Source organism: Nomascus leucogenys, chromosome 22a, assembly GCF_006542625.1.
Source record: "Nomascus leucogenys isolate Asia chromosome 22a, Asia_NLE_v1, whole genome shotgun sequence".
Lineage (NCBI taxonomy): Eukaryota > Metazoa > Chordata > Mammalia > Primates > Hylobatidae > Nomascus > Nomascus leucogenys.
Window position 1 is genome coordinate 67459086 of NC_044402.1, and position 15236 is coordinate 67474321.

The 15236-nt window shown below is 44.3% G+C and overlaps 1 protein-coding gene across 1 annotated transcript in view; it reads left to right on the forward strand.

Annotated features, from left to right (window-relative positions):
- Positions 1 to 260: 260 nt before the first annotated feature.
- TNFRSF21 (TNF receptor superfamily member 21) overlaps positions 261 to 15236 on the forward strand; it is a 78422-nt gene continuing 63446 nt past the window's right edge. Inside the window, exon 1 of the mRNA XM_003254199.4 lies at positions 261 to 815. Within this exon, the coding sequence (XP_003254247.2) occupies positions 720 to 815 (96 nt within the window). The 5' untranslated portion in view covers positions 261 to 719. The remainder of the gene's footprint in view (positions 816 to 15236) is intronic.

The following is a 15236-nucleotide window of genomic DNA, read 5'->3' on the forward strand; positions in this document are numbered from 1 at the left end:
TCGCTCTCTGATTTAATCATCGTGTCCGAAACAATGGAAAGCCGTCTGCAGCTGAAATAATTTAGTTGGAATTATCTTGGAAAAAATAAGTAAAGTTAGATCGGGGTGAGATGCTTTCTCAGGGCTTTCCCTGGGTCAACAGGCGCGTGCAATTTCCTCAGCGAACGCCAAGGGGCACCCTCTCCCTCCCCGCTCTACCTGGAACGCCTTCCCCTTTCCAACCGCACAAAGAGCCCGGCCTCCTCCCGGGTGACATCACAAAGGGCCGGTCCCCCGCCCCTTCGGCGCCACCACGTGTGTCCCTGCGCCCGGTAGTCACCGACTCAGTCTCTCGCCAGCCAGTCTAGGCAGCGGAGGAGGGTGGTTGGCAGTGGCTGGAAGCTTCGCTATGGGAAGTTGTTCCTTTGCTCTCTCGCGCCCAGTCCTCCTCCCTGGTTCTCCTCAGCCGCTGTCGGAGGAGAGCACCCGGAGACGCGGGCTGCAGTCGCGGCGGCTTCTCCCCGCCTGGGCGGCCGCGCCGCTGGGCAGGTGCTGAGCGCCCCTAGAGCCTCCCTTGCCGCCTCCCTCCTCTGCCCGGCTGCAGCAGTGCACATGGGGTGTTGGAGGTAGATGGGCTCCCGGCCCGGGAGGCGGCGGTGGATGCGGCGCTGGGCAGAAGCAGCCGCCGATTCCAGCTGCCCCGCGCGCCCGGGGCGCCCCTGCGAGTCCCCGGTTCAGCCATGGGGACCTCTGCGAGCAGCAGCACCGCCCTCGCCTCCTGCAGCCTCATCGTCCGCCGAGCCAGAGCCACGATGATCGCGGTCTCCCTTCTCCTGGTGAGCGCTTGCGTGGACCGGGGGTGGCGGCGGCGCCGGAGCAGAAGGAACCGCTCCCCGGGAGCCGGGCGGGTCTCCGGGCTGGGGGCTTAGGGAGGCGCGGGGCCCGGCCGACTGGGTTACGGGGCACTGAGGGGTTTGCAAGGGAAGGCAACACACCAGAGGGCCTCGACTAGGTTATTTGGGGGAATCTCAGGGCTCAGCCGGGGCTCGGGAATGAAGACGAATTGTTTTCCTTGCAGTCTGGCTTTGCTGGAGGAGACGCTAGAGGTAGCCGCCCGGCTTCTGCGCATTTGAGGGCTTTTCCCCCACTCGGCCTACCTCGCGCTCCCCACGCCCGCAGCCACAGCCCCCCACCCATCGGCCACTGCCCCTCTGCGTGGTGTGGGGCCTCGCCGCGGTGTGGGGCTCCGAGGGCCGGCCGAGGCCGGCGCTTTGTTGCAGCTGCAATGTCATGTCGGGATGCTACCGCAGTGGAAGAGAGTGGTACCGGTGCGCGCCGGGCACCGGAGACCTCTGGGTACTGTCGCGCGGTGCATTCCCGAGCAGGGCGCAAGCCGCCCCCTCCTCAATCCCTTTACCCTCTCTCTTCCTTCTTGGCTCGGGTGGGGTCTGAGTTTCTGCATGCCGAAATATCACCCTTAGACCCACTCTCCGGCGCCTCCAAAGCGCCGGCTTCCAGCCAGCCAGCGCGCTGGCACTGGAATGGGGGGAAGGGGAAGGAGATACGTGTAAAGGAAGATGAATTTTCTACAGTCTTTCCAATCCCTGGTTTACCTGTGGCTAGGCAGGTGACCCTGCAGGGTGGTGCAGTCTCCCCCATCGCCTAAGCTGCATCCACATCTCGGGTCAATCATCTTGACCAAAAACTTAACCTCAACTTCCCCCAAATTCCCTCCCTTTATTTCCAAATATTGGGGTGAAGGGGCAAGTTAGGTGGAAGAAAATTTGAGATCAAAGCCTTCAGCTTCCCTTGCCTGTCTTTTATCCCTGCAGGAGGGATGGAAATTCTTAGCTAAAAACCGAACAAAAAAAAAACCCCAAAAAACAAGAGCTTGTTTTCATGGCAGAGCTGTGTAAGGGAAAAGCAGGCTTGCTGTCTCCTTCCCCAAAAGGGCTTAACGCCTGGCCAGCCAAGAACTGCTTAGATCTCAGGACATTGCAGTTGCTATGGCCTGGGAATTCATCCTACAGACACTCTGGTTCCTTGTGTGTGTGTTTTAAGAGGAAGAGAGAGACTAAAGAAAAGTTTGTTACTGTTAGCATTTATAATGAGGCAAGTCCCAGTCTCCCTTCAGAAACTCTTTTCTGCCCACTTATTAATGGCATGGCCAAGGTTTATATCTTTGAAACAAGTGTGGTGGATGGTAAGCAGTAGTCGGGGAGTCTTTTGGGACAATGAACCTGGATTGACAGTCTTGGTGTGGAGAGAAACACATCTAGGTCCATGGGAACACTGATCCTAGTTTAGTGGAGTGAGAACTATCAATTCCTTTTTCACGGCCTTAGATCCACTACTATGTTTCGGGTGCTTCCAACAAATCTGATTATTATATGCCTCATAGAGTCCATTCCCAGATTAAATCTTGTCATTGTGCAATACTCCATTTATTTTACCTTTTAGCATGAGGTAGGTAATTAAACAAAGGTCTTGATGTAATCAAAGGGTAGGTTGCTTTAACTAACTGAGAAAGGGCCCAGCTCCTTTTCTTGAATCATCAGGCTAGGCACCCTGGCTTCTGCCTGTAATTCCAGCATTTTGGGAGGCCAAGGTGGGAGGATTGCTTGAGTCCAGGAGTTCGAGATTTGCCTGGGCAACATAGTGAGACCCCATCTCTACAAGAAATTAGGTGGGTGTGGCGGTGGTGTGCGCCTGTATGCCCAGCTACTCAGGAGGCTGAGGTGGGAGGATGGCTTGAACCTAGGATGTTGAGGCTGCAGTGAGCTGTGACCATGCCCTGGCACTCCAGCTTGAGTGACAGAATGGGACCCTGTCTCCAAAACCAAAATAAAAAATAAGTCATCAAACTCAACCTACCCTAAAAATTGTGCACTGGATTTGCAACTAAAGACCTGACAATTTAAGTTTGGCTACTTTGAAAAAAATAAAATTTATAATGGGGCTTAGGAGCAGTCTCAAGTTGATAACCAATACAGGATTCCTTATTCTTCTGCTAGCTATGCTAAAAAGACTTCAGGTGAATTCATGGAATGGCATGAGGTTGAGCCCTTCATCCTGAAGGGTGACTGGAGGGTGTGCCAGGAATCAGTAGAGACTATGTTATAATCCCCATCCAGGGTGGGGAGGAAATGCCTTTTGGCTTTCACATTCTTATTCTGCATGCCCAAGTCCACAGGACAGGCTTTGTTAATGTGTAAAATAATGATCTCATGATACCGATCCAAGAAGTATTTATCCCATTGAGATCCTTGGCCATGTGAACATGACGGACACCAGGTACTGGAGCCTGGGTACACGTGGCAGGGTACTCAGAACACTACTGGGGGAGGTGGGCAAGTTAGTGGCCTGCCCACATATTACAGTTAGATTAAAAAGTAATAATCCCAGTAAAGTGTTCTATTTATTATGTCTTTTAATGCTCTTCTTTCAAATATCTCCCTTTTGGTGTCATGATATTTATTGTCATCATTTTTGTGTTGTGACTTTTTGTTTGTCATGAGCGGCTAACTGCATGAAAAATAGCTTACTATAAGCTTATAAAAATACAAATATAGAGGTACACAATATGATATAATATATACACATGTATGTAGCAATTGTATATGTAGAGAGAGAGCAATTGCTACATGCCAAGTGCTTTGTATACAGTATCTCGTTTATTCATAGCATCTTTGTGAAGCAGGTGATATTATCTCCTTTTTATAGTTGAGAAAATGGAAGCTCCCAGAACTTCATTGGTTTGTTCCAGGTCACACAGCTTGCACGTGATATTGCTGGGGCCAGAACCCAGGACTGCCTGGCTCTTCAGCTCACGTCCTCCCTTAGCTCTGTGCCACACTGCGTGTTTCACAAGTCCAAATTGCTTGATAATAAAATGTAACAACAGAGAAGGCTCACTGGGGAAAAGTTAAGGAGGTGGTTTGGTTTGTTATAGAACGTGAATGAGAATTACAGGAATGCCTTTGGAAGGAAGTATTCTTGCTGCTTGCACTTCTATTTCTGATGAGTGTCTGCATGATAATAGAAAGTAAAACATACACTGAAAGACAAGAGCTGGGTTCAAAAGTCTGGGGCTCAGGTGGACAAAACATTCTTTTTTTTTTTTTTTTTTTTTTTGAGACGGGAGTCTCGCTCTGTCCCCCAGGCTGGAGTGCAGTGGCGCGATCTCGGCTCACTGCAAGCTCCGCCTCCCGGGTTCGCGCCATTCTCCTGCCTCAGCCTCTCCGAGTAGCTGGGACTACAGGCGCCCGCCACCACGCCCGGCTAATTTTTTGTATTTTTAGTAGAGACGGGGTTTCACCGTGGTCTCGATCTCCTGACCTCGTGATCCACCCGCCTCGGCCTCCCAAAGTGCTGAGATTACAGGCTTGAGCCACCACTCCCGGCCGACAAAACATTCTTGTTGCTCGACACCCGGTAAGTCTAGTGTGCATGGGTGTGCTTTGTCTTCAGAATCTAAGCTTACCTTCCACTATCTTGACTTTACCAATTGTACTATTCTGCCTGAGACACTCACCCTTACTATATCATATCTCTGTAAGGCAGAGACAAGATCAATGAGAGCTTTAGGTTTGTGCCAGTGATAAGGAATGCTCTAGAATGGCTTGCCCAGCGTGACACTACTTAGTCAGAGATGACCCTTGCCCTCGGGGAGCTCGCTTTAACTGCATAGATAGGATTTTGGCAGTGAGGCCCTCAGAAGAGAAGGGAGCCATAATTGGTAAGGATATGAGGTCTGAAGTTTTAGAAAACACTCTTGCAAGCATTATGAATTCCAGATAGGGGGCTATTTGCTGTTATAGCCTGTCCAGCTGTGTGTTTGCCTAGAAAGTGCCAAGTAATAGTGTTTTTCTCTGTTACTGAAACTAGGCATGTAGCTTAGTGCTACCTCCTGACCTTCGTTTATCAAAGTACATTACCTGGTACATTGGCAATTCACTTTGGCTGTTTGGGCAGGCGTGTAGTGGTCTGGTGGGGGCTGAAGTTCTGAATCATGTCAAGACTTGGTGGCAAATTCAAGCAGAACTTTAAATTAGAGCTGATATTATATCCAAGAGATTTTCTCCCTCCTATATATCTTAGCTCTACAATCCTAGAATGTGAAAGCTGGAAGGGAGCATAAAAAATACTGATTTAACACCCTATATTTTTTGGTTGAGAGAAAAAAAGTACTGGGGAAGTGACTGTTTTTTTATGTTTACAAATGAAACTGCATCAAGCACCCTTTCTAAGTGAGGCACTGTTCTGGGCAGTGGGAACCCAGGGATGAATTGGGATTTGGATCTTGCCATGAAGGTACAATTTGTGTATGGTATATAAAATGAGCATGGCCATCACCAGTGCTGGTTGAGTTTTACTCTCTCATATGGAATCAGTGGATGAATGTAGTATACTTACCTTAATACACAAAATATGATTGATGTTAAAATCTTTAAAATATCTGAAGTAACTTTGGCTCTCAGTCTGAGAATAAGAGAGAAAAAAAAAACACACTTTCAAATCTGGGAATGACATACATTAGCCTCAGTAGAGAAAGCAACTTCTAATCAGAGGAATGGGGAGCGCAGAACCTGTGCTGGAATGCAGGCGTCCTGACCGACCCCATGAGTTATCATTACAGTCAAAATGTGTATGATGGAATTGAGCTCTGTCATCTGAACTGTTTCTGAAGACATATGTTTGAATCTTCCTCAAGTCCAGTCCAAAACAAACACACCTCTAGTGTAAATAAACTACACAAGTAAATCAAATCAGCAATAAAAAAAAATTCCTTGTAAATGGTATTTAAGAACTACCTTAAGTTGGGAAGGGAAAAAAGGGAGACTTGAAAAGGCATATATCCATCAAATGCCTGCATGACATGTTTTAGTGTGGCTAAATGTAGACAAAGTCTGTCAAGCAGGATATGGTAAGCACAGTTAATGCTGTATTTTCTGGGGCAGTTTGCAGACAGTCCTTTTCTGCAGGTATGCTCTTACTGGGTCGGAACAAATAGATGGGAGCTTCTGGGCTGGCTCTGGCAGATGGTCTTTGTCCTTTCTGCATTGCAGACCAGAATGTGGAGACATCACACTTTAACTTTGCAGGCAACTATATCCATGAAGATGAGAGGTGAAGGCTCTTTGGAGGCTGCATAGACAGTTTGCAAATTAATTTTGTGTTCAGCTGGTCCTTCATAAAGCATGTAAACTCCAAGTGCCTTAAATAAACATCTTTTTTTTTTTTTTTTGGTGACACGAAATGGTCAGGTGCATTATCAGATCATTACTATTCAGGGGCTGGTATGAATTGAGTGACTTTTCCTTGTGCTTATTTTCCAGTAAGCACTAATATTCTGTTGGCTTTCTTTCCCCAAGCAGGCCTGGCAAATTCCAGTGATGCCAGGTCACCAGCAACTTCTTGGCAAACTCAGGTGCTTCTCTTCTGTGACAAGAAGAGCCCAGGTTATCTCAGAGCTTTGGGCATGTGTCCAGTGATCACTTGGAGCTGACTCAGTGTGGACCATTAGGCAAAGATATGTCTGACAGAATGACAATGGGAGCTGTAATAGGAATCAATTTGGTTCCCAAAGTTGAATCCTCATTTAGCATTAGCAGAAGGCTGGGCCTTGTGGCTGTAGCAGCAACAGCTGCTGAGCTTTGATTATTTAGGATAGGGGCGAGATCATGAATAAATACTGGCCTTGCCCCAGTGTTTGTGTTTGTCAAATACCAAAAAATAAAATGGGAATCCGAAATTGGCTTGCACGCTGCCACCCAGCTTTCTTACCACCTTCATTTCTAGCCTGAATCCAAGAAGAGAGGAGCTTGGGTAGAGCTTATAACCTGGGAGGAACCTGGCAGATATCAGTGAGTACAGGCAGGACTGAGGGCTATACAGAGGTGGGCTTCACTGATACTTAGGCTGTTGACTCAAAGCAATAGTAAGCAATAGTGATGTCAGTGAGATCAGTGAGCAATGGCAATCTCACTGTTCTTGAGAGGTGCTAAAGGCCACCAGAAGATTTTCTTGCCAGTATCCTGGCTTTGGAGATGACAGATGTGTGCAGTGGTGGGAAAGTTGCACTCAGAGAGATCTCAGGCAGGTGTGGGACTGAGCAGGGTGTGGGTGGGGATCAGGACATTGCCCTGTGGCTTCATATTTAAAAATTATACCTAAGACTTTGTGCTACACAAAAATAAAAACAAGAAAAGTAAGGGGGGCACTTAGTAAGCTAAGTCATAGCAAGGCTCATTATCTAATCTTTATATACTTTTCTATTTGTTTGTCTGCTGTCAGTACTGCTGTGTGGCTCTGTTGCTTGGCGCCCTTGCAAACCTGTTTTGGGAAAAGGAACATGAGCTTAATGGATTTAGGAGAGAGGAGAGGAGTGAGTCCATGAATCCTGGAATCAAATGAGAGCAGCTGTGGATTCAATAGGGCTTCAGCTCTGAGAGCCCAGAGGGGAGGAATAAGCAAGTGAGTGTTAATATTAATCACTGATATTGCTATCACTGGCTCTTATTTATTGAGTACTTATCTTTGACATTGTGTTGAATACCTTCTACAAATGATCTCAGTACATCTGTCAAGTCTATGAGGTAGTAGCATTAGCCCCATTTTACAGATAAGGGAATGGAGTTTGAAAAATCATATGGTCATGCGGTTGGCAACTGCTGGAGAGGATTTAAATCTAGGTCAGTGTGGCTTTGTGCACACTGCTTTTTCTGCAAGTTGTTGGTAGGAGAGAGGTCACCTTAATTTACCAGAATTTTGTTTTCTGTAAAGAGAATGACTTTACCCAAGAGTTGAACATTCCCTTTCCAGAAATTTAATGAGCAGTTCTGCTCCACGATGGTGCTTGGAAGTTTAGCTAAAACTGCTGGTTATAAACTGAGAGCAACCTGTGTGTGGATTGAAAGGGGAGGATGTGCAGTCATTGGTAAGCATTTTCCTGTGGTGTGACTGACGGGCAAGGGTGCCATGGCTAAGATGGAAAGACACTCCTGCGAATTGAAATGTTATAAATAGGGAATGGATGCTTTGCTTTCCTGCTACTTGGGTCATTTTGAAAAGTATTTGTTTAGTGAGTAACGGTGTGACATGGGTTCTGCTTAGCAATGTAGTTTCAACTCACCTGAGAACTTAAGGACCTTTTAGGGTTTTCTTTGCTGTCAGCCTAGTTATTTGTATAGGATAAGTGCATGGGCTTGTACCATCTGTTATTAGTATTTCCTTTTTTCACTTTTCATTTCAGGTCTCTTAGAAACCGGTTTAACTCCGTGATTTGAGGGGTGTCAGAGGTCGTGTGTTTGTGTGTGGTTTATCATACTGACTGGTAGCACTCGCTTAAGTAAGCTTTTAAACATCGCTTCGTAGGTTGTAGAGCCTGAGTAAACTAGGAAAAGGCAAAGAGTGAGAGGAAATTATTTAATCATTTGTCCTGGAAAACAGGTTGGAATTCTGGTCTCCCAAATAACCTTTGGGACAAGACCATTGTTTGATTTCATCCTACGTACGTCCAGGTCAGCTTGCCCAGGATTAGGAGAGGTGGGGGTGTTGGGAAGGAAGAAAGAGATTCCAAGGCGAATGGTAACAGGTCCCCAGGATAATTTAGCTGGATATTTTTGTTAATCTGTTTTGTGATGCTATAAAGGAATACCCAAGACTGGGTCATTTATAAAGAAAAGAGGTTTATTTCACTCATGATTCTGCAGGCTGTACAAAAAGCATGGATTTAGCATCTGTTTGGCTTCTGGTAAGGCCTCAGGAAGCTTTTAGTCATGGCAGAAGGGAAGGGCGGCTGGTGTTTCACATGGTGAGAGAGGGAGCAAGAGGGAGGGAAGGAAGTGCTGGGCTCTTTAAACAACCAGCTCTGGTAGGAATTGACAGAGAACTCAGTTATCACCAATGGGACAACGCCAAGCCATTCATGACAGAACCACCTCATGACCCAAACACCTCCCGTAAGACTCCACCGCCAACATTGTGGATCACGTGTCAACATGAGATTTGGAGAGGACATACATCCTAACTATATCATGATTCAATCTTTGCTATTCCTTTATGTGTAGAAGTCCATGACTCCTCTCTCCTCTTAGGTTTAAACCTTGCAGACCTGGTCAAGGAAAAATAACAAAATAGACAAGGCTTGTGTGTGTTTCCTCATTTGAAAAGCTCAGGCCTAATATTGTTTTTCAGCTTCTCAAAGACAATATGCTCTTCATCATTGTGTTTCTGGCTCAATGTCCTGACACATAGCAGTTAAGCAATAAATGATTAATGAATTTCAGAAGGATCTTGATTTAAACTAACTGTTCATTCATTCTAGACAAGTTAGAGGGTAGTTGGAGCCAGCGTTACATCTCAGTACTTGGAACAACAACTGAAGGATAGATGAGTTATTAAGAAAGAACAATTTAAACTTATGTGAGTTGTCAGACTAGAAGAACCTAGTGGGTGTAGAATTCTCTTTATGTGTCATTTCAATTCAATTCCCTTTGTTTACAGTATTTATGTATAGTTAAAACTAACGTGTATGTACCTGCTTGTGTTCTGCTTTTCTTAGTGTAGCTATTTTCTGTTATCTTACAGAGATATATTTATATTTTATCCATTTAATAAAATTTATGGGGCATCTATTAAATGTCAGGCATTGCTAGACTTTGGGTATATGATATGAAAAGCTATTCATGGGCTTTCCTTCTTGGACGTCTCGTAAAAGGGGTGATGCTTAATAAGAACCAGGCTTTTAAAGAACAGAAGGAAGAGTATGCCAGGAGGAAGGAACAGTATGTGGGATGGCCCAGAGGGAGGAAAGAGCCTACATGTTTAGAGGATAGAAAGATTACGGTGGTTGGTGCTCAGTGAATGGGGACAATGGATCGAGCTTGAAAAGGCAGGCAGGGGCCATATCACATAAGATACTTTAAGGGATCAGGACATCACTCAGAGTGCAGTGGGAAGCAGGGTAATAATATGACTTGAATGCAATTAAAAAAATAAAAACTCACTGGCAGCTCTGTGGAGAATGGATTAGAGAAGGGGAGCATAGAAGCTGGAGGCCAGTTAGCACCTTTTACAGTAATTCAGGGCAGAGATGATGGTGCTAGAGCAGTGACAATGAAGATGGGGATTACTAGATAGAAATTTTGAAGAGATTTGCTGATGGTGAGACAGGAAGGAGCAGGTGATATTGAAAGCAGTGATCAAGGTTGATTCCTAGGTTCCCACATTGAGCAGTCTATGGTGGTCTGGTTACTTTGAAAGGGAAGGCTTGGGGAGCAGTGGGTGAAACTGAGAGGCCTTAAGTTTGGATGCATATTGAGTAAGTTTGAGGTGCCTGTGATTCGCGTCAGTTCAAGCCTTTATGGCTGCCACTTTTTAATAGCTCCATCCCCTCCAGTTGGCACTGTGTTGAGCCATTCTATGGTTGTTGGATGCTTGGCCTGCTGTCTCTTTGGTCTTTCACTGCAAGCAGCACTAATGAAGTTGTCTCTGTATAAACCAATTGCTCTTTTTCCTTTTTGGTTGTTTCCCCAAGGTGTGTTCCTCAAAGTGGAATTGCTGGGTCAAAGGAAATAAATGAACAGTTTTATGGCTTTTGCTGCACATTGCCAGATTGTAGTCCAGAAGAACTGAATTAATTTAGAATGCCACCAGCCACCTATAAATGTGCTTTCTAGCCCACAAGCCTGCCAATATTGGAGTTTATAATTTTAATTTATTTATTCTGCTTTAATATAGATATGTGAGGGTCCTTGGTTTTGCAAATTTGAATTTCAATAGCTCCTAGGGATATCAAACATTTATCCATAGGATGATCACCTTTGTAATTATGTACTCAGGTAGCCCTCTGTCATAACTATTGAAAAGGAGTTATGTTAGCCACATTTGCATGAATTCTTTATATACATTTTTAGTTTTATAAGCTTTTATTAGCAGTGTATGTCATATTTTACATTCTACTTTTAATATTATTATATTTAATAACATAAAAGTTGAGATTTATGTTCTTATTTTTGAGACAGAGTCTCACTCTGTCCCCCAGGCTGGTGTGCAGGTGGCACAATCTCGGCTCACTGCAACCTCTTCCTCCCAGGTTCAAGTGATTTTCCTCCCTCAGCCTCTTGAGTAGCTGGGATTACAGCGTGCACCACCCTGCCTGGCTAATTTCTGTATTTTTAGTAGAGGTGGGGTTTCACCATGTTGGCCATGTTGGCTGGTCTCGAACTCCTGACCTCAAGTGATCCTCCTGCCTCGGACTCCCAAAGTGTTGGGATTACAGGTGTGAGCCACTGCACCCAGCCGAGATTTATATTTTTAAACCTTTTTCTTTGTTTGTGTCTGAGAATATTTTCATTTTGTTGGTGCTGTTCATTTTAACAGAAATTGATCTCTTTGCAATGAACTATTCTGATAACTTTGAATTTTCTATGTGATGTTTTAAATGTTGGGTTTGTTGACTTTTCGGACTTTGGTGTCATATTTATGGTAAGAACTACATTAGTATGTTCTGCAAGATAGTAATACTCATTGCATTAGGAAAGGGTTTTATGGTCAAATATGTTTGGGGGGTGCTAGGTTCAACTAAGTCACCATTTCTGGCAGCTGTCCTGCAGGGCCTGCTGGAGCCCTCAATAGGTTAATATTAATTGTGCCTTTCTGAGAGAAGACTCTAATCAGGAGCACTTTCTAAACTTTTAGACCAGGGGCTGGTAAACTTTGTCTGTGAAAGGCCAGATAGTATATATTTTCAGCTTTATGGGTCATGTAGTTTCTGCTCTAACTACTTAATTCTGTGTTTGAATGGTGAGAGCAGCCCTAGGCAATACCTAAGAGATTGGATGTGGCTGTGTTCCAATAAAGCTTTATTTGTGGACATTACAATTTGATTGTCATATAATTGTTATATGTCACAAAATATGATTATTTGCTTGATTTTTTTAAAAAACTATTTAAAATGTAAAAACCATTCTTAGCTTGTGAGCAATACAGAAACAGGCAGATGCTGGAGCTTACTCACTTTTTTAAAATTTTTATTTATTTATTTTAATTTGGGACAGGGTCTTGCTCTGTCACCTAGGCTGGAGTTCAGTTGTGTGATCACAGCTCACTGTAGCCTCAACCTCCTGGGCTCAAGTGATCCTCCTACCTCACTCAGCCTCCTGAGTAGCTGGAACACCACTGTACCTGATTGATTCCTTTTTTTTTTTTAATTTTTTGTAGTGACAGTGTCTCCCTATGTTGCCAGACTGGTCTCAAGCTCCTGGGCTCAAGCAATCCTCTCCCCTTGCCCTCCCATGCCCACTCTTTTAAGACCATAGAATCATTAATATCTTATGGGACTAGATCAGGGAAACTCACTGTGGGATATGCTTACTTAAATTCTGCCCCAGTTATCTAAAGTACTTATTAATAGTAAATCCTTTCTGCTCTCTTGTGTTTTCTCATTTGCTATATACCAAGTTTTTATTTTAAATGTTTTGAAAATGCTAGTGGGCCCAAGTTTCTCTTTTAACTCTTTACTGTGCAGTCTGTATTTTTTGTTTCGTTGTTTGCTCTAAGTCCGGGATGGTTTGTTTCAGGATTATAGCTTTTAAAAATCTGAAGTCTTTGATACACTTCTCAGGAATTGAATACTTGCGTTTTAATTGGAGTGTTTTAAAAGATTGTCTTGGCCAGGTGCGGTGGCTTACATCTGTGATGCCAGCATTTTGGGAGGCCGAGGCAGGCAGATCACTTGAGGCCAGGAGTTCAAGACCAGCCTGGTCAATATGTTGAAGTTCTGTCTCTACTAAAAATGTAAAAATTAGCTGGGCATGGTGGCATACGCCTGTAATCCCAGCTACTGGGGAGGCTGAGGCACGAGAATTGCATGAACCCAGGAGGGAGAAGTTGCAGTGAGCCCAGATCGTGCCACTGCAATCCAGCCTGGGTGACAGAGGGAGACTCCATCTCAAAAAACTCAAAAAACTCAAAAAAAAAAAAAAAGTAAAAAGAGAAAGGATTTTCATGACACGTTAGAAAATTTGAAAAATAAAAGTAAAAAACTAAAAGACTGTTAACATATAGTACATTGTTAAATTGGCAGGAATGATAATTAAAATAACATTTATGGAATGCTTACTATGTGTCACACACGTTTTGCCTGCTTTATCTGTATTAACAATTAATTCTCAAAACAGTCTTTGAAGAGTAGGTATGGCTAATTAACTCCTTTATACTAATGAGGAAGCAGAGACACAGAAGTGAGCCATTTGCCAAGGCCACTCAGAATTAAGGATTAAAAAAAACCCAGTGTGTTTTTCTACTCGCACACAAGGCTCAGCGCATAACACCTTTGACACCGAATTCTCCAGCGGACACCAACTGAGTGCCCTCTAGTTCAATTCAGTTCTGACCTATCTACCCGGAAGTAGTGTCAGATCCCACAGTTTAAAGACTCAGTCCCAGGGGACTGCCCCCAATATCTGACATCAAGCATAAGCCGCAGGTTATTTTGCCTGTGCTTTGGCCTGACCGACTGTAAATCAAGGTTCCCACACCCTCTTCCTCCGGTTTGATTAATTTGCAAGGGCGGCTCACAGAACTCAGAGAAACACTTTACTTACTCAGCCTCCTGAGTAGCTGGGACTACAGGCGTGTACCACCACACCCAGCTCCAGTTTCTTAATAAAAGATATAATAAAGGATACAAATGAACAGCCAGATGGAGGGAATGCATAGGGCAAGGTGTGTGAGAAGGGGCATGGAGCTTCCATGCCCTCTTTGGGTGCGCCATCCTCTAGGAATCTCCAGGTGTGCAGCTGTCCAGAAGCTCTCCAAACCCCAGTCCTTTTGGGCTTTTATGGAGACTTCATTACTTAGACATGATTGATTATATCACTGGCCATTGGTGATCAGCTCAACCTTCAGCCCTTCTCCCCTTCCCTGAGGGGGGAGGTGGGGTTGAAAGTCCCAACCCTTCCATCATACCTTGGTCTTTCTTATGACCAGCCCCTATCCAGAAGCTACCTAGCAGCCCTCAGCCACCAGTCATCTCATTAGCATATAAAAGACACTATTATGGCTGGAGATTTTAAGGTTTTAGGAGTTGTGCACCAGAAACCAGGGACAGAGACCAAATATATATATTTATTATATCACAGTATCACACCTAGCTAGTACCTGGTAGATCTGGGCTGCTCGGCACACTATAGGCTAAAATATTAATAGGTTTTGTTTATGCGTGCTTTTATGCTGGAGTTGCTGCACTGGCCAGAGTCATTGGTTTTGCCTTGGTTCATATGCTTTTCTTTAAATCCTTAGTGAGCACAGAGTAATATTCCTTCTGCATCTTTTCTCCTGTCTTTCGTGGAATGCCAATTCATTTACTACTTAGTGACTAAATGGGTAGCCTGCTCTTGGCTTCTTCATGTATGCAGAAGTCTTAGAAATAGTTATTTCTAAGGACACGGAAGGAGATGAGGTTCTGTGGCCCCAGGACTGAGCGCTGCTGAGTGTACACTCTCCTGCATTGCAGGTTCCAGGGAAAACAGCACCTGAGTTAAGTCTCACATGGCTTTTCCTTTTTCCAGTGTCCCCTGAGCTTGCCTCCTTCTAGTCCTGCAGTCAGCACATTCTAGCCTTGGTGTCCTCTATATTCGCCAGCTTTAAAAATGGTCCCTGCTTTTGCCTTAGCAACAGAAGACTTTTTTTTTTTTAAATCAGAGAGGATAGTAGGAAATGCAAGAGTTGACCAAATTTATATAACATAACTGGGAACAGTTCTGTCTGTGATTTGTGGAAGCTTTCCTCTTTGTGCATTCCTTTTCCCCTGCTTCAAATCTACAGAATTCTAAACAGCCAGTGTCTTGATATTACACATTTAATGTGATGCTCAAAATAAAATGATCGGAAATTCTGGAAGGTCCAGCTCTGCCTGGCTTTTGCCTTTAGATCATCTGTTATCATGTTTTAGATTCACCATCTCAGGAATAGCTTGGTTGCATTATCATCTCTACAGTAATGGGTTTCCTCTTCAAAATATTAGTTTTATGCAGCATTGAAAAATTCTACAACAAACTCATAGGCAGTCTCTCTGCCTGCCCTTTATGAATAGAAAAAAAGTTTATTTCCGCCTTGACTTTGCTCATTTTCCGCTAAAAATTATTAGAATTTGACAGGGAACAAGAATGACAAAAATACATTGTTTGAAGGATGAAGTCATGGAGTAGGAATTGTTAGAGAATAAATAGGCATCAACATTCTGACATGTC